The sequence below is a fragment of the Oncorhynchus gorbuscha genome, linkage group LG09, assembly GCF_021184085.1.
Source record: "Oncorhynchus gorbuscha isolate QuinsamMale2020 ecotype Even-year linkage group LG09, OgorEven_v1.0, whole genome shotgun sequence".
Taxonomy (NCBI): Eukaryota; Metazoa; Chordata; class Actinopteri; order Salmoniformes; family Salmonidae; genus Oncorhynchus; species Oncorhynchus gorbuscha.
Window position 1 is genome coordinate 48,339,526 of NC_060181.1, and position 27,376 is coordinate 48,366,901.

Consider the following 27,376-nt stretch of genomic DNA (forward strand, 5'->3'; position numbering starts at 1 on the left):
GGTCTATTTAAAATCTAATTAAAACGCCTTAGCTATTGACTCGATCTGAAGTCAACGCTCAAGGACAATAATATTCCAAAAACAATGATGTTTAGGATTAATCTAAACTTCTGAATGTGGCTTGATTTTGGTATAAATCAAGCTGCGTTTTTATTTTTCTACAGGAAACCAATTAGCTACCCTTCAGGATGACTTTCACTCCTTAATGTCATTCTGTTCCGCTGCCAGAAACCCAGATTAATTCTCAAGGAATCCTTATACACAGATCAACTATTTCTTTGTCTGCTAGGGAAAGACATGCACACACAAAACTGAGGTTACCCCTAGCATGTTTAGGTGAAAAGGGAAGAGCGAGAGGGAGAAAGGGAACAGGAAGTACACCCCTCTTGAAGATTGATATGCACCTTAAGGCCAAATCTCCTCAAGCTGAAAATAAGGGGCCATTAAAGTGAAATGGTTGACAATGATTTTTGTTTTAGGATTTGGACACTGCTTTATTAGCCGTCCATATTAATGAGTCAATTAATTCCCATTCGTCTTCCTAGCCGACTGGTCCTCTGTTTGTTTTTGCCTGACCTTTTCATCTTAGACGCATTTCACGCTCCGCTCGCTTTAAGCACTTACTCCATACTGCGTTTCCCATAGCTGCCTCGTCCAAAAAAGGGAGTTTTTCTTAATGTGTTTAGCGTTAAGCCTCTCTTCCCTCTTTTTTCTCCCTCCCTCTTTCCTATCTCTCTCCCCCTCTTTATTTTACTGTCTCCCTCCATCTCTTTCGATCTCCCTCCCACTGTCTTCTCTCTCCGCTCTCTCTCTTTTACTCTCTCCCTCCTCTATTCGGCTCTTTTTCTCTATCCCTCCCTCTGTCTCTCCCTCCCTCCTTCCCCCACCTCTCTCTCCCTCTCTCTCCACCCTCTGTCAGCATGCCTGGTGGATGTATCCTATTCCAGATATGACAGAAAATATGCTATTACAGCATGCTGAGCATTTGCCTGACAGCGTTCACAATAAAACAGCTACATTTCCCTTCCATTAGGTTATCTGTAAAAACCCTTCTCTCTAATGTATGAACATCCCATGTTATATACTTAAAGACGTTGACTTAAGTAGCCCCCCAGAACCACATAACATTTTAGCCTCGGTCTGCATTTCATTCAGTTAGTTATGAGGACAGGATAAATAATTGAAAAGTGCAGCTGGACTGTGTACAATTTTGTAAGGGATGCCTCCGAAATGAGATTAATCAGTGCGGCAGGCATTGTGGGGAAAGTTTGTGCTGAATGCCTGACAGTCCTGCTCTTTCTCTCATTTCAAATGTTGGCAGGCTAGCAGGAATCTCCAAGGGAAATGCAATCCTTTCATACTTGAGTAATTGATGAATTGTATGCAATATGCAAACGAGATTCCATAAATCTTATGAATGACAGCTTAATTTATATGAGCAGTAATGAATGCAGGATTATATTTTAATTAAATATCCTCAAAGGCACCCTGACTGGGTAAGTTTTTTAAAGCCTTGTTTTGAAGACTTGTTTCATATGTATCGCAGTTCATGAAAAAGAGAGATCAGTCAGTGCGTGGTTGGATTACATTTCCTCACAGTTTGAAGATAAGACTTGCTCTGTTTTGTCGAACCAAAGGGATTTGCAATTAATAAATATTGGGTAGGAGTAAAAAATATATATATATCATGTCTCGCAATCTCATTTAGGCTTTCCTGAAACTGTTGACTCTCGTACATTTGATTAACAGCATTTTACTTTTAGCCCTATCTGATTTATAACATTTGGTACAGTATCTTTTTAATTAAGGGAATCATCCATTAGGCATGGAAAAGTCAACCAATTATGAGTTAGCTCATCAATTCCCAGGATGTAGGAAGTAGTCTGCTTACTCATTATCACAGACCGTAGAACTCATGTTTAACAATCGAAACTTTACAATTATCCTTTTTTTCCTTCTCCATATTATTTGACCTTTATTTAAGCAGGGAGTCAAAATTGAGACCAGGGTCTCTTTCACAAGCAATTTCAGAAGACAGCATCAAAATCAAACACAATAAAAACAAGTCAAATACAGCACATTCCACAATAAGAAGTTCCCCAATCAATAAGTGTTTCAAACAAGTGTGATGGAGTTTAAATAGATTTTAAGTTCTTAAGGAAGTTGTCAGTAGCTAGCAAACTAGACATGTCATATGTAATATGTCATATTTGGTGACACATACAATAGATGACATACAACAACACTAATTTGAATGAGACCATGTTGAGCATACAGCACCGTGCCAGCATGGGTCTGGTTCATTTCATGACAGAGTACAGTATAGGTAACTACAGGCAAAGGAAGGAACCACATTACCTGGGTAGGCTTTCCTCTGTGCCACTGTGCTATCTGATAGTCCTACCCACTGTGTTGCTAATCAGTCGGTTACCACGGATAAAGGGAAGTAGGAAGGACGAACACTCTCAGAACCCCCCATTTTTCTAATCTGAACACCATGGATCCATCCCAAATAGCAATCTATTCCCAATATAGTGCACTACTTTTCACCAGGGCCGAAAAGGGTTATTTTGTTGTCCCCATAGGAAAACCCTTTGTAGAACCCTTTCCACAGAGGGTTCTACATGGAATCCAAAAGGGTTCTGCCTCCTATGGGGACAGCTGAGGAACCTTTTACGAAACCTTTTTTTCTAAGAGTGTAGGGTAGAGCTGGGCACTAAAGCAGGATCTAAAGAAAGGCAGTGGGATTGATGCTGCTAACTCTATACCCTTATTTGTTTCCAATTCATTTGATCTGTGATATATTGTTCCAAGACAAAAGTCTCACCGTTTACCAACAGATGCAGCTGTTCCGACTGCTAATTGGAAAGAATGGGGTTTTGATACACACACATGCACAGACAGACAGACAGACAGACAGACAGACAGACAGACAGACAGACAGACAGACAGACAGACAGACAGACAGACAGACAGACAGACAGACAGACAGACAGACAGACAGACAGACAGACAGACAGACAGACAGACAGACAGACAGACAGACAGACAGACAGACACACACACACACACACACACAGAGAGAGAGAGACTGACACAGACACACATACACACAGAGAGAGAGAGAGAGAGAGAGAGACTGACACACACACAAACACAGAGAGAGAGAGACTGACACAGACACACACACACAGAGAGAGAGAGACTGACACAGACACACACACACAGAGAGAGAGAGAGAGAGAGAGACTGACACACACACACACACAGAGAGAGAGAGACTGACACAGACACACACACACAGAGAGAGAGAGACTGACACAGACACACACACACAGAGAGAGAGAGACTGACACAGACACACACACACAGAGAGAGAGAGACAGACACAGACACACACACACACACATAAACACACACACTCACACAGGGACACAATAATAGTGCAGCTACTGTATCTGAATCTGATAAGGGAAATGTGGCTACCTGTGCGAGGGACTATTTGACAGGTGTGAGGAAAAGCTGATGGAGATAAAGCAACAGAGGCTAAATGCAAATAAATGAAACAGATAAGAGATGAGGGAAAGGATGGATGGATGGATAAATATAAATAAATACATATATTCTCTTGTATCACTGTGTTACCCTTTGTGAGATTTCTTCAGCGTACCTATTTGTAGGCCTGAGGTGTGTGAAAAGTAAATGTCCTTTTTAGGAACATATGGGAGAGTAGGGTAAGTTGAGCCACCCTTGTTTCTTTGAAACCATACACAAAATGTATAATTTCACAAAATATTCAGGAAGAGGTCATCATTTCATGGATGGAAGAAACCACATAGAGCAAGTTAGTTCATTTTTATGGGCAGGTGGGACAGTAGCGTCTCACCTGGCCAACATCCGGTGCGATTGCAGAGCGAGAAATTCAAACTACAGAATTATCCATATTTAACTTTCATAAAATCACAAGTGTTATACATCAAAACAAAGCTTAACTTCTTGTTAATCCAGCCGCTGTGTCAGATTTCAAAAAGGCTTTACGGCGAAAGCACACCATGCGATTATCTGACGACAGCGCCTCGCCTACAAACACATGTAAAATATATTTCAACCAGGCAGGTGCGACACGAAAGTCAGAAATAGCAATATAAAAAATGCCTTACATTTGATGATCTTCTTCTGTTGGCACTCCAAAAGGTCCCAGTTACTCACAAATTGTCATTTTGTTCGATAATGTCCTTCTTTATATCCATAAAACTCTGTTTAGCTGGTGCGCTTCACTCAATAATCCCTCCATCAAAATGCATACACAATGAATCCCAAATGTTACTAATAAACTTTTCTAAACAAGTCAAACAACGTTTATAATTCAACCTTAGGTACCCCAATACGTAAATAAACAATACAATTTAAGACGGAGAATCATTATTGTCTGTACCCGGAAAACAAATTACCAAAGAACGCGCTCTCATCCACGCGCTTGGAAACACTACAGCCAAAATGGGAGCCACCTAGGAAAACAACAGTTTTTGGCTCATTTTTCCAAATACCAGCTTGAAACTCTTTCTAAAGACTGTTGTCATCTAGTGGAAGCTCTAGGAATTGCAATCTGGGAGGACTTGGCCCTATAATAAAAGTGATAGCCATTGAAAATAGTGGTAGGCTGATTTTTTTTTTTTTTTGGGGGGGGTGATTTTTCCTCAGGGTTTCGCCTGCCATATCAGTTCTGTTATACTCACAGACATACTTTAGAGTGTTTTCTATCCAAATCTACCAATTATATGCATATCGTAGCTTCTGGGCCTGAGTAAGAGGCAGTTTACTTTGAGCACGCTTTTCCTCCGAACGTCAAAATACTTCCCTACCCAAGAGAGGTAAAAAAAAAAATATTTTAAAAATTCACCAAGTCAAATTAAGTTATAGTATTAGAGGTTTCATGATGCTTGTATCGAAACTAAAGTAGATCATTTTAAGATTTTTCTATACATCAGTTGGGGTCTCTATAAGCTTCAATATGAAGTCCTAAACCTAGCATGTAAGTGATGTGGGCTAATATAGTCCAAATTAACCACTTGCTCCTACCTGGCACGCAGGCGTCCCATCTAGAGCTCTGGAAATGCAAATGCGCTACGCTAAATGCTAATAGTATTAGTTAAAACTCAAACGTTCATTAAAATACACATGCAGGGTATTGAATTAAAGCTACACTCGTTGTGAATCCAGGCAACAAGTCAGATTTTTAAAATGCTTTTCGGCGAAAGCATGAGAAGCTATTATCTGATAGCATGTAACACCACAAAAGACCCGCATGGGACGGAAACAAAATAATTAGCATATTCGGCGCTACACAAACCGCACAATAAAATATAAAACATTCATTACCTTTGACCATCTTCTTTGTTGGCACTCCTAGATGTCCCATAATCACTATTGGGTCTTTTTTTCGATTAAATCGGTCCATATATAGCCTAGATATCGTTCTATGTAGACTGTATGATAAACGAAAAAAAAGAGCGTTTCATAACGTAACGTCATTTTTTAAAATTAAAAAAGTTGACGATAAACTTTCACAAAACACTTCGAAATACTTTTGTAATGCAACTTTAGGTATTAGTACACGTTAATAAGCGATAAAATTCATCAGGAGGCGATGTATCTTCTATAGGTGTCGTCTTGAAAAAAACATGGCCGAGAGAGCTTGACCAAAGCATCCGGTCGGAGAACGGAGGGAAGGAGTTCCCTTGAACCGGTTAGACCAAGAATCAATTGCGAATCAAATCACAAGACTCTAGACAACGTGTGGTAGCTGTAGGCGCTGAAACCTCGGTCTCATGTAATTCGGTTCACTTTGAACAATTCCTGGAAGTAAGCGCAAGGATATTTATTTCCATTTTCAGTGATCAGGTTTTCCTGCGCTATTCGATGAAACTCACGCTCTGTTAAAGTCACAGCCGTGATTTAACCAGTTTTAGAAACGTCAGAGTGTTTGCTATCCACACATACTAATACTATGCATATACTATATTCCTGGCATGAGTAGCAGGGCGCTGAAATGTTGCGCGATTTTTAACAGAATGTTCGAAAAAGTAGAGGGTCGACTTAACAGGTTAAATAAAGAAATAACAAATGAAGAAATATCAGAATAAGCAATCAAAATTTTGAAATAACACATATGGAATCATATAGAAACCAAAAAGTGTAAAACAAATCAAGATATATTTTATATTTGAGGTTCTTCAAAGTAGCCACCCTTTGCCTTGATGACAGCTTTGCACACTGTTGGCATTCTCTCAACCAGCTTCATGATGCATTTCAATTAACAGGTGTGCCTTGTTAAAAGTGAATTTGTGAAATGTATTTCCTTCTTAATACGTTTGAGCCAATCAGTTGTGTTGTGACAAGGTAGGTAGTGGTATACCGAAGATAGCCCTATTTGGTAAAAGAACAAGTCCATATTATGGCAAGAACAGCTCAAATAAGCAAAGAGAAATGACAGTCCATCATTACTTTTAGACATGAAGGTCAGTCCATCAGGAACATTTCAAGAACTTTGAAAGTTTCTTCAAGTGCAGTCGCAAAAACCATCAAGCGCTATGATGAAACTGGCTCTCATGTGGACCGCCACAGTAAAGGAAGACCCAGAGTTACCTCTGATGCAGAGGAGGAGTTCATTAGAATTAACTGCATCTCAGATTGCAGCCCAAATGAATGCTTCACAGAATTCAAGTACAGATACTTCTCAACATCAACTGTTCAGAGGAGACTGCGTGAATCAGGCCTTCATGGTCGAATTGCTGCAAAGGAACCACTTCTAAAGGACACCAATTTGATGAAGAGGCTTGTTTGGACCAAGAAACACCAGAAATGGACATTAGACCGGTGGAAATATGTCCTTGGGTCTGATGAGTCCAAATTTTAGATTTTTGGTTCCCTCCTCCGTGCTTTTGTGAGACGCAGAATAGGTGAACAGATTATCTCCGCATGTGTGGATACCACCGTGAATCATGGAGTAGGAGGTGTGATGGTGTGGGGTGCTTTGCTGGCGACACTGTCTGTGATTTATTTAGAATTCCAGGCACACTTAACCAGCATGGCTACCACAGCATTCTGCAGAAACATGCCATCCCAACTGGTTTGCGCTTAATGGGACTATCATTTGTTTTTCAACAGGACAATGACCAAACAGACCTCCAGGCTATGTAAGGGCTATTTAACCAGGAATGAGAGTGTGGGTGTGCTGCATCAGATGACCTGGACTCCACAATCACCCAACCTCAACCCAATTGAGATTATTTGAGATGAGTTGGACCACAGAGTGAAGAAAAAGCAGCCAACAAGTGCTCAGCATATGTGGGAACTCCGTCAAGACTGTTGGAAAAGCATACCAGGTGAAGCTGGTTGAGAGAATGCCAAGAGTGTGCAAAACTGTCATCAAGGGGAAGGGTGGCTACTTTGAAGAATATAAAATGTGCTTAACATTTTTTGGTGACTACGTGATTCCATATGTGTTATTTCATGGTTTTGATGTCTTCACTATTATTATACAATGCAGAAAATAGTAAAAATAAATAAATACCTTTGAATGAGTAGGTTTGTCCAAACTTTTGACAAGTACTGTATGTATATATATATACAGTGCCTTGCGAAAGTATTCGGCCCCCTTGAACTTTGCGACCTTTTGCCAGGCTTTTGCCAGGCTTCAAACATAAAGATATAAAACTGTATTGTTTTGTGAAGAATCAACAACAAGTGGGTCACAATCATTAAGTGCAACGACATTTATTTGATATTTCAAAAAAATTTAACAAATCAAAAACTGAAAAATTGGGCGTGCAAAATTATTCAGCCCCTTTACCTTCAGTGCAGCAAACTCTCTCCAGAAGTTCAGTGAGGATCTCTGAATGATCCAATGTTGACCTAAATGACTAATGATGATAAATACAATCCACCTGTGTGTAATCAAGCCTCCGTATAAATGCACCTGCACTGTGATAGTCTCAGAGGTCCGTTAAAAGCGAACAAGAACAAGGAACACACCAGGCAGGTCCGAGATACTGTTGTGAAGAAGTTTAAAGCTGGATTTGGATACAAAAAGATTTCCCAAGCTTTAAACATCCCAAGGAGCACTGTGCAAGCGATAATATTGAAATGGAAGGAGTATCAGACCACTGCAAATCTACCAAGACCTGGCCGTCCCCTTTCAGCTCATACAAGGAGAAGACTGATCAGAGATGCAGCCAAGAGGCCCATGATCACTCTGGATGAACTGTAGAGATCTACAGCTGAGGTGGGAGACTCTGTCCATAGGACAACAATCAGTCATATATTGCACAAATCTGGCCTTTATGGAAGAGTGGCAAGAATAAAGCCATTTCTTAAAGATATCCATAAAAAGTGTAGTTTAAAGTTTGCTACAAGCCACCTGGGAGACACACCAAACATGTGGAAGAAGGTGCTCTGGTCAGATGAAACCAAAATTGAACTTTTTGGCAACAATGCAAAACGTTATGTTTGGCATAAAAGCAACACAGCTCATCACCCTGAACACACCATCCCCACTGTCAAACATGGTGGTGGCAGCATCATGGTTTGGGCCTGCTTTTCTTCAGGAGGGACTATGAAGATGGTTAAAATTGATGGGAAGATGGATAAAGCCAAATACAGGACCATTCTGGAAGAAAACCTGATGGAGTCTGCAAAAGACCTGAGACTGGGACGGAGATTTGTCTTCCAACAAGACAATGATCCAAAACATAAAGCAAAATCTACAATGGAATGGTTCAAAAATAAACATATCCAGGTGTTAGAATGGCCAAGTCAAAGTCCAGACCTGAATCCAATCGAGAATCTGTTGAAAGAACTGAAAACTGCTGTTCACAAATGCTCTCCATCCAATCTCACTGAGCCCGAGCTGTTTTGCAAGGAGGAATGGGAAAACATTTCAGTCTCTCGATGTGCAAAACTGATAGAGACATACCCCAAGCGACTTACAGCTGTAATCGCAGCAAAAGGTGGCGCTACAAAGTATTAACTTAAAGGGGCTGAATAATTTTGCACGCCCAATTTTTCAGTTTTTGATTGTTAAAAAAGTTTGAAATATCCAATAAATGTTGTTCCACTTCATGATTGTGTCCCACTTGTTGTTGATTCTTCGCAAAAAAATACAGTTTTATATCTTTATGTTTGAAGCCTGAAATGTGGCAAAAGGTCGCAAAGTTCAAGGGGGCCGAATACTTTCGCAAGGCACTGTATGTGTAAGTTGAGCCAATGGCCATGGGGTTTGTTGAGCCAATGGCAAATTGGAGTGTTTTCTTCCCAGGTGTAATGCAAGGCATCATTGCTGGGACCAACAAGGGCTGGCCTATGTTAAAAAAATATATATTAAAAAATACAAAGCGTTTGTTAGGTGTTAAGACTGTAATAACAGATGCTTAAGGTGATTAAAAGACAACCATTTGTGATTGTGTTGAATTGTGTTTGGGAAATAAATATAGACCTTGTTTTTAAAAAGTAGTGGTAATAACACACCCTGTTCCACTTTGTTTTCAAAACTGTAATTGTATTAAATCTAACCTTTATTTAAGTAGGCAAGTCAGTTAAAAACAAATTCTTATTTACAATGACTGCCTACTTGGAAACAGTGGGTTAACTGCCTTGTTCAGGGGCAGAATGACAGATATTTACCTTCTCAGCTCAGGGATTTGATCCAGCAACCTTTCAGTTACTGGCCCAATGCTCTAACCACTAGGCTACTTGCCACCCCATAATGTTTATATGAATCCTGATCATTTCCAGGGATACACAGCATCCTGAACTATATGTCAATATTTTGTTACAAAGAATACTTTATAACAAAATATGACGATGTGATGCTTAAATGTCCATGCCCCCGCGTAAATCTAATGAGCATAATAAAAAAAATCCCCATAAAAATCTGTCAGTTTAAGCTAGAGATATCAGCCGATCTGCAAACTTCTGTCTGTAGTATCCGAACAGTTTTGGGCTACACACTAATATGACCCCGCTGTGAAAAGGTGAGACTCTCGTGAATACATACATATTGGTTGTTTTGCTCTAGGATGCCCACAGGCCTGAGAAAATTAATGGCAGTGTATTTGGAGACTGTTTACTACCAAAAATAAGGGGTTAAATACATGTTTCCTGGTCTTTCTTATATCTCTCAGAACAAACTTACTTCAGATCGTTTTGAGGGGACTCTCTGTTGTTCCGTGTAGTGAATCTGTTCTTCAATGCGTTTGTATGGGCGGCAATGTAGCTTAGCAGTTAAGAGTGTTGGGCCAGTAACTGAAAGGTGGCTGGATCAAAGCCCCGAGCCAAGTGAAAAATCTCTTGATGTGCCTTTGAGCAAGGCACTTAACCCTAATTGCTCCTGTAAGTCTGGATAAGGGCATCTGGAAAATGCTAATAGCAGTAAGGCCAAATAAAATGTTTCATCAAATAATTGTTTTATATATAATTTATTTCACTCTCCCTACATTTTCTAATAAAATGTTATTAGTTGGACTCCAAAACAGGTTTTACAACCCAAACAACAACAGACAAATACATGACAGTATAGCTAATTGTCAATTCCTTCCCATTACTAAAGTTAAACAGTTAATTTGAGTTGTTTCTCCTCTACCAACAATCCTATCTTATCTGCAGGGATGGTAAATTGCGCGTTGTTTACAACCCAGCCTTGTTATCCCTGTCCTTCAAACAAACACAAAGATAACCTCTTCAGGGAATTGCGTATTAGAGCAACTCGATTGAACCGAATAGAAAATATAAATTCAGCACATTCAGCCCTGGTGTTTCTAAATGGCTTCCCAACATTTTTTCCCCCTGACTGTTTGTCTTTGACTGTCGAGAAGGTAAGAAGCTGTGCTTTTGTTCTATCAAAAAGACCTTGTTCCATTGCTGGTAGTGGTCACCACCTCAGCAAACCAATTAATGGGCCTCACTTGGCTATCTCCAAAAGAAATGAAAAATAAACTCTAGATAATCCCTCAGTTAAAAGGTTATGCGGGGGCGATAAAAGCTATTTTGTTAATTTATTTACTCGCTGCTCTCTCAAGATAAAGAAAAGGAACAATTAGGGAATTCTAGGTGAGAGATTTTGAAAAGGGCAATGACATTGGGTTAATATTTTATAAGGCTTGATTGCCAGAGGCCTGGAGAGGGAAAGCTTTGTTTACACACAGAATGATTCTGTTACTCCTTACCTTTCAGAGATGTCAAACAGAAGACAGAGATAAAAAGGTCAATGGCTCGACTTGAGGCAACACAAAATAATACTTGGGTAACCTGACTTGAGTAAATCTGCCATAATGCATGCACATTGACCCACACTAGGCCTACATTGATAACTTCATCTGAATATGTCCCTTTTAGATGATTTGTAAGGAAAAGCTTGCTTACTTGGAGATAAGAAATCAGAATTCTGAAGTTTGAATAGATTTCTTATAGATCATAATCACTACATTTACCGTCATTCCGCGTAACATTCATAATCACGGTATTCGCCGAAACAAGATCCCTTTCATTTGTATTTGTTGTCGACTGGAAAGTCTGATAGGGTGGAGGTGCACTGTTGTGCCATGCGATCCAAAAGACTGATGTGATATCTGATGTATTGGTATTATACAGTATCACCTCATGTCTGCTTCCTGTAAAAGGGGGTGAGAACATGAATTTAATTATTGGGCTTTTATTGCGTTGTTGCATTGAAATTGGACCCGCACGGTTGAGTGTATTGTTGGGCCTTGTGTAATCTGATTGCCTGGGCAGCATAGTGTTTTAGATAGTATCAGGGTCTCCGACATTTACTGTTCAGTCAACACAGACCCAGTCCATTAAAGGAAGTGTGATGGCTCAGGGAAAGTTCAGCCACTATGTTGTTTTCACCATGGTAGCAAAACAGCTAAAGGAGAGCAAGGAAGAATTCCTCGATTGGTAACATATTTTGCTGGCCCACGCCCCCTAGGTCGTTGGGGTCCTATTTGGTTTCCAGAGTTATGAAACCCCACGGATTATCCTGTGGTGGAAACACAAAAGGAGGAGTGGATAGTCTGTGGGCTGGTTCACCCAAATTAAAGGGACACTTCACCCACAGTACCAAATGACTTACACAATGAAAGTGGTATATGTACAAAACCACACTTTGCTTTTGCTTACCTAGCCATTAACCGCTAATTGTAGCACTTTCAAACCCCCAAAACCCAAATAAAAGTCAATGTACCCTAATATACATAACATTAATTCATATCTCAAAGTCTCTAAAAAAGGATTGTGCAGTACAATATCTTGGTTTGGTAAGTTATGTTGAGATGATTTGCGTATTACATTTTTAAGCATGATACTTTTGTCTGTAGGTCTAGATTACTGCACTTTCTCGATCAACCAAATACGCTATCCCAATCACATTGAGTCTTAAATTTAAACCATCTCTCCCTGCAATAATGCCCTACTTCTGAGGAGTTTATGTGCCAAGCTATTTAGGGAGTCAGCATCTGCAGCTTGACAAATAGCCTGGCTCTTTTGTTCTGGGCCAGTTTGAGTTCCATTGTCAATCAACTGTACAGCATGGTCCTGCATGGGCCCAGTAGAAAAATGAAAAGTATGGACATTCAGTAGTCAGATGCTGCATAGAGAAAAATAAATATAGGACAAAAGTGATGTCCGCAACTCTAATACTTCCCAGTGAATTATAGTGACACACACATAAGACGGGTTGGCCCACTGGGATCTTTGTCAGGCTCAACCATATGGGAAGGACTATATGAAATGTTAGAGAGTTCATAATGGTTCGTAATGATCCCTGATGAGTGTTAATAAGTTAAAATGCCCTCAGTGTCTCCCTAATGCAATTCTCTCAGGACCTGTATGGTATGATGAAAAGTATGGGTCATGCACCCAATGGCTAACATAATTTAACATTAAACTGAAATGAATTGAATATATCAAATATATTCAACCATACATTGCTTCTGGTATATACACTGAGTATACCAAACATTGTATGTCCTTTTGGTGGTAGACCATTCTTGATACACACAGGAAACTGTTGAGTGTGAAAAACCCAGCAGCGTTGACACAAACCGGTGCGCCTGGCACCTGCTACCATACCCTGTTCAAAGACACTTAAATATTTATTCTTGCCCATTCACCCATTCAATCCATGTCTCAATTGTCACAAGGCTTAACAATCCTTCTTTAACCTGTCTCCTCCCCTTCATCTACACTGATTGAAGTGGATTTAACAAGTGACATCAATAAGGGATCAGAGCTGTCACTTAGATTCACCTGGTCAGTCTACTGTATGTCATGGAAAGAGCAGGTGTTTTGTATAGTCTGTGTATACAGTGAGCACCATAATTCATTGGACAGTGACCATTTTTTAGTTATTTTGGTTCTGTACTCTAGCACTTTGAGTTTGAAAGGATACAATGACAATGAGGGTGAAGTGCAGACTGTCAGATTTGAGGGTAATTTCATACACATCGGATGAAGCGTTTAGAAACTTTTGTACATGGTCCCCCCCATTTTCAGGCATCAAAAATCATTGGACAGTTTAACATAATGTAGAATAAAGTAATCATTGTTAATATTTGGTCGCATATCCTTTGCATGCAATGACTGCTTGAAGTCTGCGATGCATCGACATCACTAGATGCTGGGTATCTTCCCTGGTGATGCTCTGCCAGGCCTGTACTGCAGCCATCTTCAGTTCCTGATGGTTTCAGGGACTTATTGCCTTATTGTAAAATGCATATTCAATTGGATTCAGATCCGGTGATTGACTCAGCCAGTCAATGATTTTCCACTATTTGGCCATCACTAACCCCTTCGTTGCTTCAGCAGTATGTTTAGGTTTATTGTCTTGTTGCATGATGAAGTGCCGTCCAATGAGTTTGGAGGCATTAAAATAAAATACTTCTGTAGACTTCAGAATTCATTGTTCTACTTCTGTCTGCAGTCAGATCATCGATGCAGACAAGTGAGCCTGTTCCACTGGCAGCAACAGGCCCAAGCCATAACACCCCCTCCACCATGTTTCACGGATGAGGTGGTATGCTTTGGATCACGGACATGTCTTTTTTTCTCTCCACACTTTCCTCTTTCCATCACTCTGGTACATGTTCATCTTTGTCTCATCTGTCCACAATACCTTTTTTCCAGAACTCTTGGGGCTCTTTTAGGTGATTTTTAGCAAACTGTAATCTGTCCTTTCTGTTCTTCAGGCGTATCAGTGGTTTGCATCTTGTAGTGTACCCTCTGTAGTCCTGCTGGTGTAGTCTTCTACGTATGGTAGACTTTGACACATCTACACCTGCATCCAGGAGAGTGTTTTAATCTGTTGGGCTGTTGTCAGGTGTGTTTTCTTCACCATAGAGAGTATTCTCCTCAGTCTACCTGTTCTTCCTCAGTCTACCTGGTCTTTTGACATAATTGAGTTCACCGGTTTTCTTCTTGTTAATGATGAACCGAACTGTTAACTTGGGCCCAGGGCTTTTGCAATGTTCCTGATTGATGTTCATTTCTGAGCCTTATGACGGCCAGCTTCATTTGCATCGACACTGCTGTCTTCATGTTGTCACACCCCAAGAACAACCTACAAAGGCAATAGCAAAGTCTAGAATCAATAATATTCATCAACAGCTCTCCTGCATTCACTAACGACACAAATGAATACACCTGCCTAACGACACACATCTGTGAAGCCAATTCAACAAATACTTAGTACCTTAAAATGGGGGGACCATGTACGAAAGGTGCTGTCATTTCTAAACGGTTCATCGGATATGTATGAAAATACCCTCTAATTCTGCACTTCACCCTCATTGTCATTGTATCCTTTCAAACCCAAAGTGCTAGTGTACAGAACCAAAATAACAAAAAATAAACGGTCACTGTCCAATTAATTATGGGGCTCACTGTATGTATATATTGCATATTCCAAATTCTATACGGATAATTGATCATGCTAAATCTAACCCATGCTAATATACATTATTGGGGTGCATGGGTATTACAATGCATGGTTATTAATTATGTCCCAGACATACTGTACTTCATGACCACAACATGCAGTGGCCCAATGACATCTGTTTCAGATGACACCCCCTATTCTGTTATGGTACAGCTTTCACCACCAGTGCTTTGTAGTCCACTGCATACAAAGTTGAAATGCTACCCCTCTAAATACACAGACATATCTTCTTCTAGCCTATCTAAACATGACTTCTACTAAACTGTTCCTTTCTACTGGTCCCCTCTGGCCATCAGCTCCAAGTCGATGTGACATGTTTTGTCCACTGGAGTTTTTCTGCTTTTATTTTTGTTTGAAAAAAGCCATTCGCCCATCATATGCCCTCTATTGAGGTCTTTCGTAAATAATTCAGACGGAGAATAAGTGAAAGTGATGACAGTAAAACTGTCTGAGATCTCTCCCTCTCATAAGATCAAAGAGGTGGTGGCTCTGTAGAAATGGGAATTACATTTCCAGATGTCCCCAGGTTGAACGGACACTTATTTGTTCTCTCTCTCTTTTTCTTTCTTCTTTCTATCTCTCTATCTTGCTATCTTTTTACCTCCCTTTTGTTCACAATTTTTTCGCTCTTCTTTCTCTCTCGCTATCTTTTATCTCTCTCTCTCTCATTTGTGTGTGAGTCAGATAATGTGTGAGGGAGAGAGTACTTAGGCTGCATATAGGTAAATACACATCACAAAGAAAAAGGACTGAATAGATTAAACTTCTGAGACTGGCTGAACTGACACACCACTGTGTTGAACTGTTTATCATTGTGGGAAATGTCAATTGAGTTCAACTTCTACTCCTGTTGTTTGAGCATGAAACCTCTTTTCTTAAATTTCAATAATGTAAGGGGTGCGTTGCTGGCGGCAGGGAAGTCAGGCGCAGGAGAGCAGAACTGGGTAATAACCGGAGCAGTTTTATTAGCAAAACCAACAGCATCCAGAACAAAATGTGGGTACAAAATTAGCCGTCACGCACCAGTCATAGTACACAAGCACTTACAACTGTCACGCCCTGACCTTAGAGATCCTTTTATGTCTCTATTTTAGGTTTGGTCAGGGCGTGAGTTGGGGGAGGGGGGATTCTATGTTGTGGGTTCTATATTTTCTATTTCTGTGTGTTTGGCCGGGTGTGGTTCTCAATCAGAGGCAAGCTGTCTATCGTTGTCTCTGATTGAGAACCATACTTTTTCTGTTTTGTGTCTTTCTGCACCAGACAGAACTGTTTCGGTTTCGTTTGTTCTCTTCGTTGTTGTTTTGTTTATCAGTGTTCAGTTCAAATAATAAAGATTAACACGTACCACGCTGCACCTTGGTCCTCCACTCCTTCCAACTGCCGTTACAGAACTACCCATCACCAAAGGATCAATCAACGTGGTGAAAGGGACTCCTGGACAGGTGAGCAGCGCTATTTGGACTATGAGACAACCTGGGAGGAGGTAGAAAGGTGGTCGGTCGACCCAGGGAGAGTGCCGGAGCCCACCTGGGATTCTCTGGAACTTTGCGAGGAGGGATACCGGAGAATGGAGTTGGCAACACGAACACGGCTGGCAAGGAAGCCTGAGAGGCAGCCCCCCGAGAAGCCCGAGAGACCTGAGCCCACTCAGGTGGGTCAGGCCCCGTGCTATGGGGTGATGTGCACTGTGTCTCGGCCGAGTATTCACAGGCCGGAGTGCTCGGTGCCAGCGTCCCGCATTTGCCGGGTGGAAGCTGGCATTCAGTGCATATGAGGTGCACTAGCTGGCAGCCAGTGCACCTCCACGGCCCAGTGTGACCGGTGCCTCGGCCATGGAGGAGGCCGCTTGTATGTCTCCCCAGCCTGCTGCCAGAGTCTCCCTCCTGTCCGGAGCTGCCGGAGCCTCCCGCCTGTCCGGAGCTGCCGGAGCCTCCCACCTGACCGGAGCTGCCAGAGTCGCCCGCCTGTCCGGAGCTGCCAGAGTCGCCCGCCTGTCCGGAGCTGCCAGAGTCGCCCGCCTGTCCGGAGCTGCCAGAGTCGCCCGCCTGTCCGGAGCTGCCAGAGTCGCCCGCCTGTCCGGAGCTGCCAGAGTCGCCCGCCTGTCCGGAGCTGCCAGAGTCGCCCGCCGGTCCGGAGCTGCCAGAGTCGCCCGCCGGTCCGGAGCTGCCAGAGTCGCCCGCCGGTCCGGAGCTGCCAGAGTCGCCCGCCGGTCCGGAGCTGCCAGAGTCGCCCGCCGGTCCGGAGCTGCCAGAGTCGCCCGCCTGTCCAGGGCCCGCTGCGAGGGTCCCCGCTCCAGAGGCGCCACCTAAGTGGGCCAAGCCTAAGTGGAGCGGGGTCCACGTCGCGCACCAGAGCCGCCACCGCCGATAGATGCCCACCCAGACCTTCCGCTATAGGTTTAGGTTTTGCGACCGGAGTCCGCACCTTTGTGGGGGGGTACTGTCACGCCCTGACGTTATAGATCTTTTCATGTCTCTATTTTGGTTTGTTCAGGGCGTGAGTTGGGGTGGGCATTCTATGTTGTGGGTTCCATGTTTTCTATTTCTGTGTGTTTGGCCGGGTGTGGTTCTCAATCAGAGTCTATTGTTGTCTCTGATTGAGAACCATACTTAGGTAGCCTTTTCCCACCAAACACACAGTGTGGGTAGTTTTTTTCTGTTTTGTGTCTTTCTGCACCAGACAGAACTATTTCGGTTTCGTTCGTTCTCTTCGTTGTTTTTTTGTTAATTAGTGTTCAGTTCAATAATGGAATGTGCCTAATAAAATCCCTGCGTCTTGAATATGTGATCATATTGACAATATATCCCATAGGCTTTTTCAAACTATAACTACGCCAGCTAAAGTTTATATCGATTGCGATACAAAGCTTATTAATAAGTAACTGATTAGGATATGGGGGAATACATACACAGGGTATATCAGCTCAGCTCTGAAAGTAAGCCAGAGGAGTCATTTATCAAGTCCAAATCTGGGCTCTTCTCATTTGCAGTAATAAACGGGGGCCCATCAAAAAGATCCAACAAGTCTGAATCACCGAATCACCTCGTCTCTCCTCCACCTCCCAGCTACGGCGTCACATTAAATCAAACAAGCGGAACATTTCCTAAGGCACCCAGTGGTTTTTAATTTCCTGAAGAACCTTAACATATCATTCATTACCAGAACTACACATATTTGGTTTTTTTCAAAGTCCTATAAATCAATAGTGGGGCCTGACTGCAATAATTATAGCAAGTTAACATGTAATTTCGAGGCCGAGAGGGCTGATAGAGCGCTGCAGCCTCGGCTAGGTTTTATCATATGCAAGTGAGGCAATTCAAATAGTGTGCTGGAATATTAATACGCGGGAGCAGGTAACGAGGTACGGCCGATGAATTATGCATCAAAAAGTGGTTGATCTTCAATAAAGGAAATAAATTCAGCGTGTAATCTAATTAGTTACGGGAAGTCTATTATGTTGGAGCGGCGGAAAGCAACTGTCCTTGAAAAGGGAATTTATTTACAGTACCATGTTTTGTTGGCTCTCTGGAATGGAATTGCATTCTGCAGTGGTCCAAAATGTTAACACCTTCCTCTCCCCCATCTCTTTTTTCTCCTCTCACTCTCTCCTCCCTCTCTTTGTCTGTCTTTATTTCAACATGTATTTCAACATTTCTATCCTTCTACCTCTTCCTCATATGTGTCTTACTCTGTAACATCTCTCTTTCTCTCCCTCTTTTCCCCTTCCCCGTCCCCTCTCTCCTTCACTCATCCCCCCCTTCTCTCGCTCTGCTCCCTGGCCGACATCTGCTTACCTTACCCTATTACATGTTTCCCTCCATTCTGTTTGACTTATGACGGTGATGTGTGTGTGTGTGTGTGGGGGGGGGGTCACAGAGGAGTATTGAGGGGTATTGAGGATTGTTTTTAGGTAAGGGAAGATGTCTCTATAGAGAGAGCGTCAAAAGTTCAAGTCCTCTTTCTTCTGTCTCTCCCAGCTCCAGACCAGGCAGACCTCCAAAGAGGACCCAGAGTGTGACATCATCAGAGAACCCACACATCATGCCTCACTCTGTCCCTGGCCTCATGTCCCCTGGAACCTTCCCATCCTCAGGTATGTATTGTAGTTACACACAAACAAAGACGCATGCATACACGCAAGTGCACTCTAACATACACACACACGAGGCACACACAAACACGAACACATGCACGCGCACAAAAACACACAAATACAGTATTTGCACATAGTCAATGTATACGTACACACACATATTTGTGCACCTACATGCACACGCTAACCATACACACACATGCACGGGCACACACACACACTGAAACATGAAACATCCTCCATATCCTCAGCACCCCCAAAGTACCCCACGCTTCCCCCTCCTTGTCCTCTAAACTGCAAGCAGAGCAACGCATGCACACACAACCACCAGACAACCATCAGACAACCACCAGACAACCAGCAGCTCGTTTGAACTAGTTCACAAAAAATATATATTTTTTAACTCATCCCCCGGAAATGGAGAGAGAGAGAAAAGGAAGGAAAAAGACAGAAAGGGAGAATAAATTGGAGTGACGTCCTTTTCTCTCAGATTATTTTAGTAGATGCTGCGTTTCGCCTTGAGAGCATTCTAATTAGTGCGATTAAATCCACTCCACTGGTGGTATGTACATAGGCATGGTTGATGCTAAAGCAAGCTTTATCGCCACAAGAATCAACAACAACCGTTTGTGACCTAACGTGCCCCCGGGCGAGTCTTAATGCAGCTAATGCTTTTGTTCTATTTGTGGCTGGTTGCATTGTGACGTCTTTGATGTCGCTGGGTGTAAATGCTCTGATTTGCATATTTAGTTTTTCCCCCTCATTTATTTAGATTTTTCCATATTTAATAATATTTTACTGTCTTTAGGTTTCTCTTAACTCTTAGTTTTGCTGTATTTAGCCATCTTGCAAGAAACAACTAAACTGCATAGAATTGGTTTTATTTTCTTTGTAATCTTACAAGTTTGCCTCCAAGATTTTGCTATGCTTGAGTATTTCTGAAAGTCTTCCTACCTTACACTCACATTTTCTCATCGAGAAAAAACAGCGTGGGAGTGAGTTATTTTCTTTCCAAGGCAAAAAATAATAATATTCACCTGAGAAATGTTTTAAATTCAATAGCAGACACAGATTGGCCAGATTCTTAACAATGGAGGCTCACAGATCAATGCCCAGCTTTGAACTCTGGGAGTGTGGTGAGGTCACATACTATCTGTGTCTTGTTTGGAATGACTCAAAAGGCCATTCGGTACAGCAAAGCAGGACAAAGATGAGAAAGCCATGGTTTTATTTAGTGGAACATAAAGCAACAGAAAAGCCTTTTGATATCCCTCCCCTTTAAGCCCCGATGGAGTCTATGACCTTGACATTTAGTCAGGTTATTCAGGAAAGCAAGATAAATTTTTTTTTTTTTTTTTGGTCCCCTCGTAACTTCCTTTCTATGTGTGGCTGCAAAAGCCAAGATGGCTGAACTTTCTCCCTAACTGGCTTCTGTGGTTTAATTATGGTACAAAGTTAGTAACAAAGTTATGACAAATGATTCTTCAAAATGATGCAAAGTGACCATACATAGTAGTTTGCTTACTAGCAATGGAATACTACTCAGTCATGTACCCTGTCTCTGCAGAGCAGGTGACTCCATTTAACAAAAATATGTCCCCCATGATGCATTGCACCAAATCCGGCAAATCACCCAATAACCCAATCTTCTCCGATGGCCACTTGCATGAAAACTTCACTCAGAGAGAGTCACAGATATTGTTCAGCCAATGAAGGTTCTTTGAAAATGTTGACTTTTTAAAAGTTTTGTAGTGCCAAAGTTGAGATACAGTGCATTATGAAAGTGTGCTTTTCCACACAATGACTCAATGATTTATATTTTGAGAAAGCCTATTTATGTGAGAGACATTGTTGACATGTGTATGTTTTGCCCTTGACACCAGTTCAATTCAGGGAAGGGTGTCTTAATTTGCCATGGTTTCAATTTAAGGAAACATCCTTTGCTCGTGTGTGTGCACGTATGTGTATGTATGCATTTGTGTGCTTTTGTGCAAGTGTATGTGTGTACTTGGATGTGCTTGTGTGTATGTGTGTGCATGCATCTATGTGTGTGCATGTGTGCGCATGTGTGCTTGTGTGTGTGTGTGTGAGTGCATGAATCTGCGTGTGAGTGCATGAATCTGCGTGTCTGCATGTGTGCGTGTGTGTGTTCTTGTGTGTTTGTGTGTGTATTTTTGTGTGTGTGTGTGTGTGCATGAATCTGCGTGTGTGCGTGTGTGCGTGTGTGCGTGTGTGTGTGTGTGTGTGTGTGTGTGTGTGTGTGTGTGTGTGTGTGTGTGTGTGTGTGTGTGTGTGTGTGTGTGTGTGTGTGTGTGTGTGTGTGTGTGTGTGTGTGTGTGTGTGCATGAATCTGCGTGTGTGCGTATGTGTGTGTATGTGCATGTGGGTGCGCCCCAGGGATTGGGGTTGCTCTGGAGTCTTTCCAGTTGCTGATGCATTACAGGCAGATTGGCCCACTAAATGGGATGCCGTGGACTGACAGCACACATAGATGACATCTCCTTTACTGTAGAGAGGCTTTCTGATCAGCCTGCATTCAGAGACTCACACTCTGGCCACTACCTAGGCACCCATCTTCACCACAATATCCTAGCTCTGCACACACACACACAACTTCCCATTCCAGCTTCCAGTTCGCCGCTGGTCACAGCGTATCTGTGCGTATCTGTAATTGATACACAATTTGTCATGTGAATAGCGCTGAGTTTAAGTGCCGCGGGTGTGGTGTACCCGAGGACTCGCAAGAACTCCAAAACCCCAGTTTGTCACTACCACTACCGCCGTCACAGCCAGCCCATGCATAAAAGGAAGCTTCCCCAAATCCATGCTCATTGACATGGACTGTCTCTCCTCTCTGCTACTTAGCTTAACCTCTGCATCTCAGAAACAGTTTTAGTTACTGTTTCAGCGCTGCACGTAAGAGTAGAGAGCGAGAGACCGGGGGGACCATACAGTAGCATTACAGAGAGAGAGAGAGAGAGAGAGGCGCAAGCAAAGAGAGGGAGGGATAGAGCATAAAGAGAGAGAGAGATATAAAGAGAAAGCAACACAACAGATAAAACACAGGTCATTCTTTGTCACTGCCTCTCTATCAAGAGGAGAAGGGAAAAAGAGACTTAAAAGTCTGTCTTTCTTTTGTGTACCGATGTGGAGTTAATCTAATTTTAATTTAATTACTCCCATCGGTTGGTGTTGAGAAGGGCTGTGGCATCAGGGTGGGTGTTTGTCGTAAGAGAGAAATGTTCTTACATTGGTCGCAGGTATGGGGTAGCTTTGCGTGTTAATTAATGATGAAGATCCTGACAATATGCAGAGGCATGACAGCGTTAAGCCAGTCGAGGCTGCCACTTCCTTTGCATATTAATAGACGCTTCATTATTATTTAATATGACAGCTGCTCCGAGGGCAACCATCAGACCTCGTCTCCATTATTTGCTGTTTTCTGACTCTGACTCTCCTCCTCTGCCATGCTGTTTTCCATTTGTCGAAATTGGGGCGTTGGGAAGGGTGTTTGCTTTCCAACTTGTGTGGTGTGGCTGTGTCCATACCATGCAACACTGGTTCATGTCCATTAGGCACCAAATGAAAGAAAATGGACTGCTTGGACTTTTCCAATGAGAAACACTCATTTTTGTTTCCCGTTGCAAAATGTTTTAAAATGTTTTATTTTGTGTGCGCTAATGAACATGACCCTGTTGTGTTGGTGTTTATTTGTGGCCAAGGAGGATTCTCTGTGTGTGTATATTAGATGACCAGACAAAAAAACCAGTCTGTCTGAATCTTTTAGGGTGAATTTGAAAGAATCCATGATGTAGGTATTTTGTTTGCATAGTACTGAATGCAGATTAGGAGGAGTGTGTGGGATGGGCCTTTTGACATTTACACGTCTAGTCATTTTAATAGACTTGTTGCTTGTTCGGAGATCTTGACGCCTCCTTGTTAGATTGAGTGTAAGGTGGGTGCGTGTTATGAGCTATTGACAATAGATTGGCTGAAATTAAATAATTATATGAACAAAGGTTTCAATTTACACTTATATTGTGTAAAGATGGGGTTCGGAAGGTGGGGATCAGTCTCACCGAGTCCCTTTATCATAGATAAGTAGATCTGGATGAATCTGTTAGTTTTTTATTGGTGTTTTTTTCTTCTTTTTTTTCTGCTAAACGTCCTTTCTTGGCAGAGATACCTGTCAATAATTTCTCTGAACATCACAATGGCTTCTAGATTAGATCAATGTCTCTGATGATTTGAGCACATTTGGTCAATCATTTGTCATCACAATATGCACTAAGTGTACAAAACATTAGGAACGCCTTCCTAATATTGAGTTGCACCCCCTTTTGCCCTCAGAACAGACTCAATTTATCGGGTCATGGACTCTATAAGGTGTCGAAAGCATTCCACAGGGATGCCGGCCCATGTTGACGCCAATGCTTCCCACAGTTATGTCAAGTTTGCTGGATGTCCTTTAAGTAAAGGTAAATAAAACAAGTGGTGGACCATTCATGATGCACATGGAAATCTGTTGAGTGTGAAAAACCCAGCAGCGTTGCACTTCTTGACCCTCTCAAACCAGTGCACCTGGCACCTACTACCATACCCCATTCAAAGACACTTAAATATTTTGTCTTACCCATTCACTCTCTGAATGGCACACAATCCATGTCTCAATTGTATCAAGGCTTAAAAATCCTCCTTTAACCTGTCTCCTCCCCTTCAACTACACTGACATCAATATGGGATCATAGCTTTCACCTGGTTAGTAGTATATGTCATGTAAAAAGCAGGTGTTCCTAATGTTTTGTAAAGTCAGTGTACATCAAACCTACACAGTAGGTGAACTAAAAATTGTACATGCATACATCACAATGCATCAGTGAATGCCATCTTCTGTACTCTAGAAGTCCTTTATGCCGCACCTGATTTGTGGCGGAATGAATCTTAGTAACAACCCCGGAGGTGATTTCAATATTTACTCTGCAGTCTACTCTGCATACATCTCATTTGGAAAACAGTTGACTCTTGGCCATTAGACAGAAATGAAAGCTGACCTTCAGGCTGGGCAGAGGCCACATTCATTACCAAGCCTTGTGTGTGCGTGTGTGTGTGTGTGTATGTGCATTTGTGTATGTGTCGTTCTCATGCATATGGAACAGCAGAGAGGTGCCATTGCAAATGAGCAGGCCTTGGTGACATGATGTATACTGTTCGTCAATATGGTCCCAATGTATTTTAAGATGCAAACGAGGCTTTAAATGATATGCACCTCCCTGTCAGTGGCTCAGTTGGTCTCACCATCTGCATATCAGCTGCTGGAGAGAGGAGTGTGTGCTTGTGTGTGTGCATTGGGGATTAGATTAGAGTTTATTAGTCACATGCACAGGGCACAGTGAAATTCTTAAGCTCCATCAGTGCCGATCAAAAAGGGCAGGAAAAAACAATAATAATAATAAACATATTGACAACTGTAACAATGAGGGATGCACCGATACTACATTTTTGCCCGATACCAATATCCGATATTTTCCTTGCCCAAAAAAAACCTGATGCCGACACCCGATATTTAAAATTTTAGCAGCCTTTTAAGCATTCTAGTACAGTTAAATAGTTTTAACACACACAAACACACACACACCAAAAAGTTACTTTGTTGGCATTTACATATGTCCCCATTACCAATAAAACAAAATCATAACCTATTAAATTCACTTACTTGCTGTGCTGTTTCGTTGTTCATTTGTTCAGTCTCAACCAGGATTTCATGATACATGTCAAGCACTGAAGTTTCAACTCTGTCTGTCCGTGGCCTCTCATCTTTGGTGCGCACTGTCACTGTGTCCGTTTCTATCTTGTCCAGCTGTGTCCAACATTTCATTTCATTTCATATAAACCCTATTTCTTGTCTGCATCGAAGTAGGGGTTCTTGTACCAAGCATCGAGCATGGTGGCGACACAGTAAAGAGAGAATGCCACCGGATCACTTGTTCACAGCCTCTTGTACTTTTGCAAGTTTTAACCCCTACAGTCTGTGTCTGCAGTTTTTTTCAGCAGGAGTTTCAATGTCATGACAGAGGGTATCACTTCTGCTGCAGACGCAGTTGATGAGTTTATTTCTCCAGTCAGTTGTTCGAATGGAGCTAGGAGTGTGTTCATGTTTCCAAGTTTCAAACATGTTCTCAAATGCCATTGAAATGGCAGCAGCGGTATGAGAACGAGCACATTCTTGAGCATGCAATACGGCTTTCCTCAGTACGAAATCCTCGTAGACCCATTGTGCTGTCAGACTCAGCATGCTCATGGGGCTGACATTGCTGGTCCAAATGTCAGTCATGAAGCTAATAGTAGTGACGCCCATAGCAAGTAGCTTGGCGTTAAGCAAGTAGCTTTGCTTGGATCTTGCCTCGATAAAATGTTCTTACTCTTTCAAAGGACTGCTGAACTCGAACTTGTTTAGTTGTTGGAAGTGTACACTTAGTATTTTTCTGCTTTTGTTCTGTGTAGCACAGTATTTTTTGTGGCGTTATTATGTCGTCTACCTACAGTATGTTATATAGGTATGCACGACACATAACTAGACATTAGGCATTTTTAGATAATATCAGCCGATTCCTAAATGCTTACCGATATATTGTGCTCCCTAGGGGGGTTGAAGCGATTGGCCAGTCATACAGTTTTTGCCATGACGCTCCTATACTGCCCGCGTCTGAGTGATTGAAGCGTCGAGAACAGGCCGTGGCTCGGGTGGCTGAGGAACTGGATGATCTTCTTGGCCTTCCTGCGACACCTGGTGTTGTAGGTGTCCTGGAGGGTAAACAGTGTGCACCCAATGGTGCGTTCGGCTGATTGTACCACCCTCTGTAGAGCCTTGCGGTCTGTGGCGGTAGAGTTGCAGTATCAGGCAGTGATGCAGCCCAACGGTATGCTCTCAATGGTGCTCCTGTAGAACGTGTTGAGGGCCCTCTGGGACCTATCTGAATGGGGGTATGCCCAGCCTGGTTCCTCCTGAAGTCCATAATCAGCTCCTTTGTTTTGCTGATGTTGAGGGAGAGGTTTTTTACCTGCCACCACGCTGTCCGAGTGCCTACCTACTCTCTGTAGACCGTCTCATCGCTGTTGGTAAACAGGTCTACTACTGTTGTGTCGTCAGCGAGCTTGGAGTTGGAACTTTGTGAGGACACGCAGTTGTGGGTTTACAGGGAGTACAGGAGGGGACTGAGGATGCACCCTTGTGGGGACCCCATGTTCAGGATCAGTGTGGAGGTGGTAATGTTTACCTACCTTCACCACCTGGGGACGGCCCATCAGAAAGTCCAGGACCCAGTTGCATAGGAAGGAATTCAATTCTTTGTGGTGAGCCAATGGGCACTATGGTATTGAAGGCCGAGCTATAGTCAATGAATAGTATCCTCACATATGCATTCCTTTTGTCCAAGTTGGTGAGGGCGGTGTGCAGTGCAATGGCTATTGTGTCTTCTGTGGATCTGTTGGGACCGGCCAGTAGGCGAATTGGAGAGGGTCTAGTCTGTTTCCAACTGTTTCCTTTATACAACTGTTTGCTTGCACCCTTTTCCTCCCATGGTCCTAGACTAATCTTCAAGGAAATGTTTTTCAGTGATACAGTATATGCGTCATTTGGTGCATACAACTGTACTCAGGTCATGCTGTCAACTGTAGCCAAGTTGGAATGAACTTCTCATGTATTTTCTTTTGATTGGGAGAAAACTGGGTATTTTGGACAATTATGCTCTTATGTATTTGTGTCAACCTGGCCTTTGACTGTACGTACCATAGGTGACTTTCGATGAACAGCCTGTTCTTTCTGTAGAACACTTGCAAAAATCTTAATTCTCTTATTAAAGTGTTTCTCTTAAAAACAGATGGCATTGATCTGAAAGCCCTGGTTAAATTATATGATTAATAAACATTTTCACTAATTGCATTTCACTCACCTGAAAACCACTCCTGCAGATGACGCAATCTCGATTGCACTCCACACTGCCCTTGTTCAGAGTCATTCAGCAGTAAAATGAAAATGACATTGAAACTTAAGTTCTTTAAGAATTTGCCTGTTTTGCCCCACGACTGTCCTTGCAAGCCAATGAAAGCCAGATGAAGACTGTTATGAGCGACTGTGTAGCCCATAAAGAATTTGAATAGCAATGTCGGTCATTATTCAGTTTCTGTGACAGTGGGGTTAAATCTGGTGAATACATTAGATGCTATCATTGAAATTGCCAGAGGCTCAAAACGTCTGTACGTTTTTCTGTATTAGTCGTCCTTTACACACACACACA

At 42.2% G+C, this 27,376-nt stretch overlaps 1 protein-coding gene across 4 annotated transcripts in view; it reads left to right on the plus strand.

The window, feature by feature from the left end:
• LOC124043724 (dachshund homolog 1-like) overlaps positions 1-27,376 on the plus strand; it is a 284,092-nt gene that overhangs the window by 152,908 nt on the left and 103,808 nt on the right. For all 4 annotated transcript variants that reach the window (XM_046362622.1, XM_046362623.1, XM_046362624.1 and 1 more), the window contains exon 2: positions 18,967-19,082. In XM_046362622.1, coding sequence (XP_046218578.1) covers positions 18,967-19,082 — 116 coding nt within the window. The remainder of the gene's footprint in view (positions 1-18,966; positions 19,083-27,376) is intronic.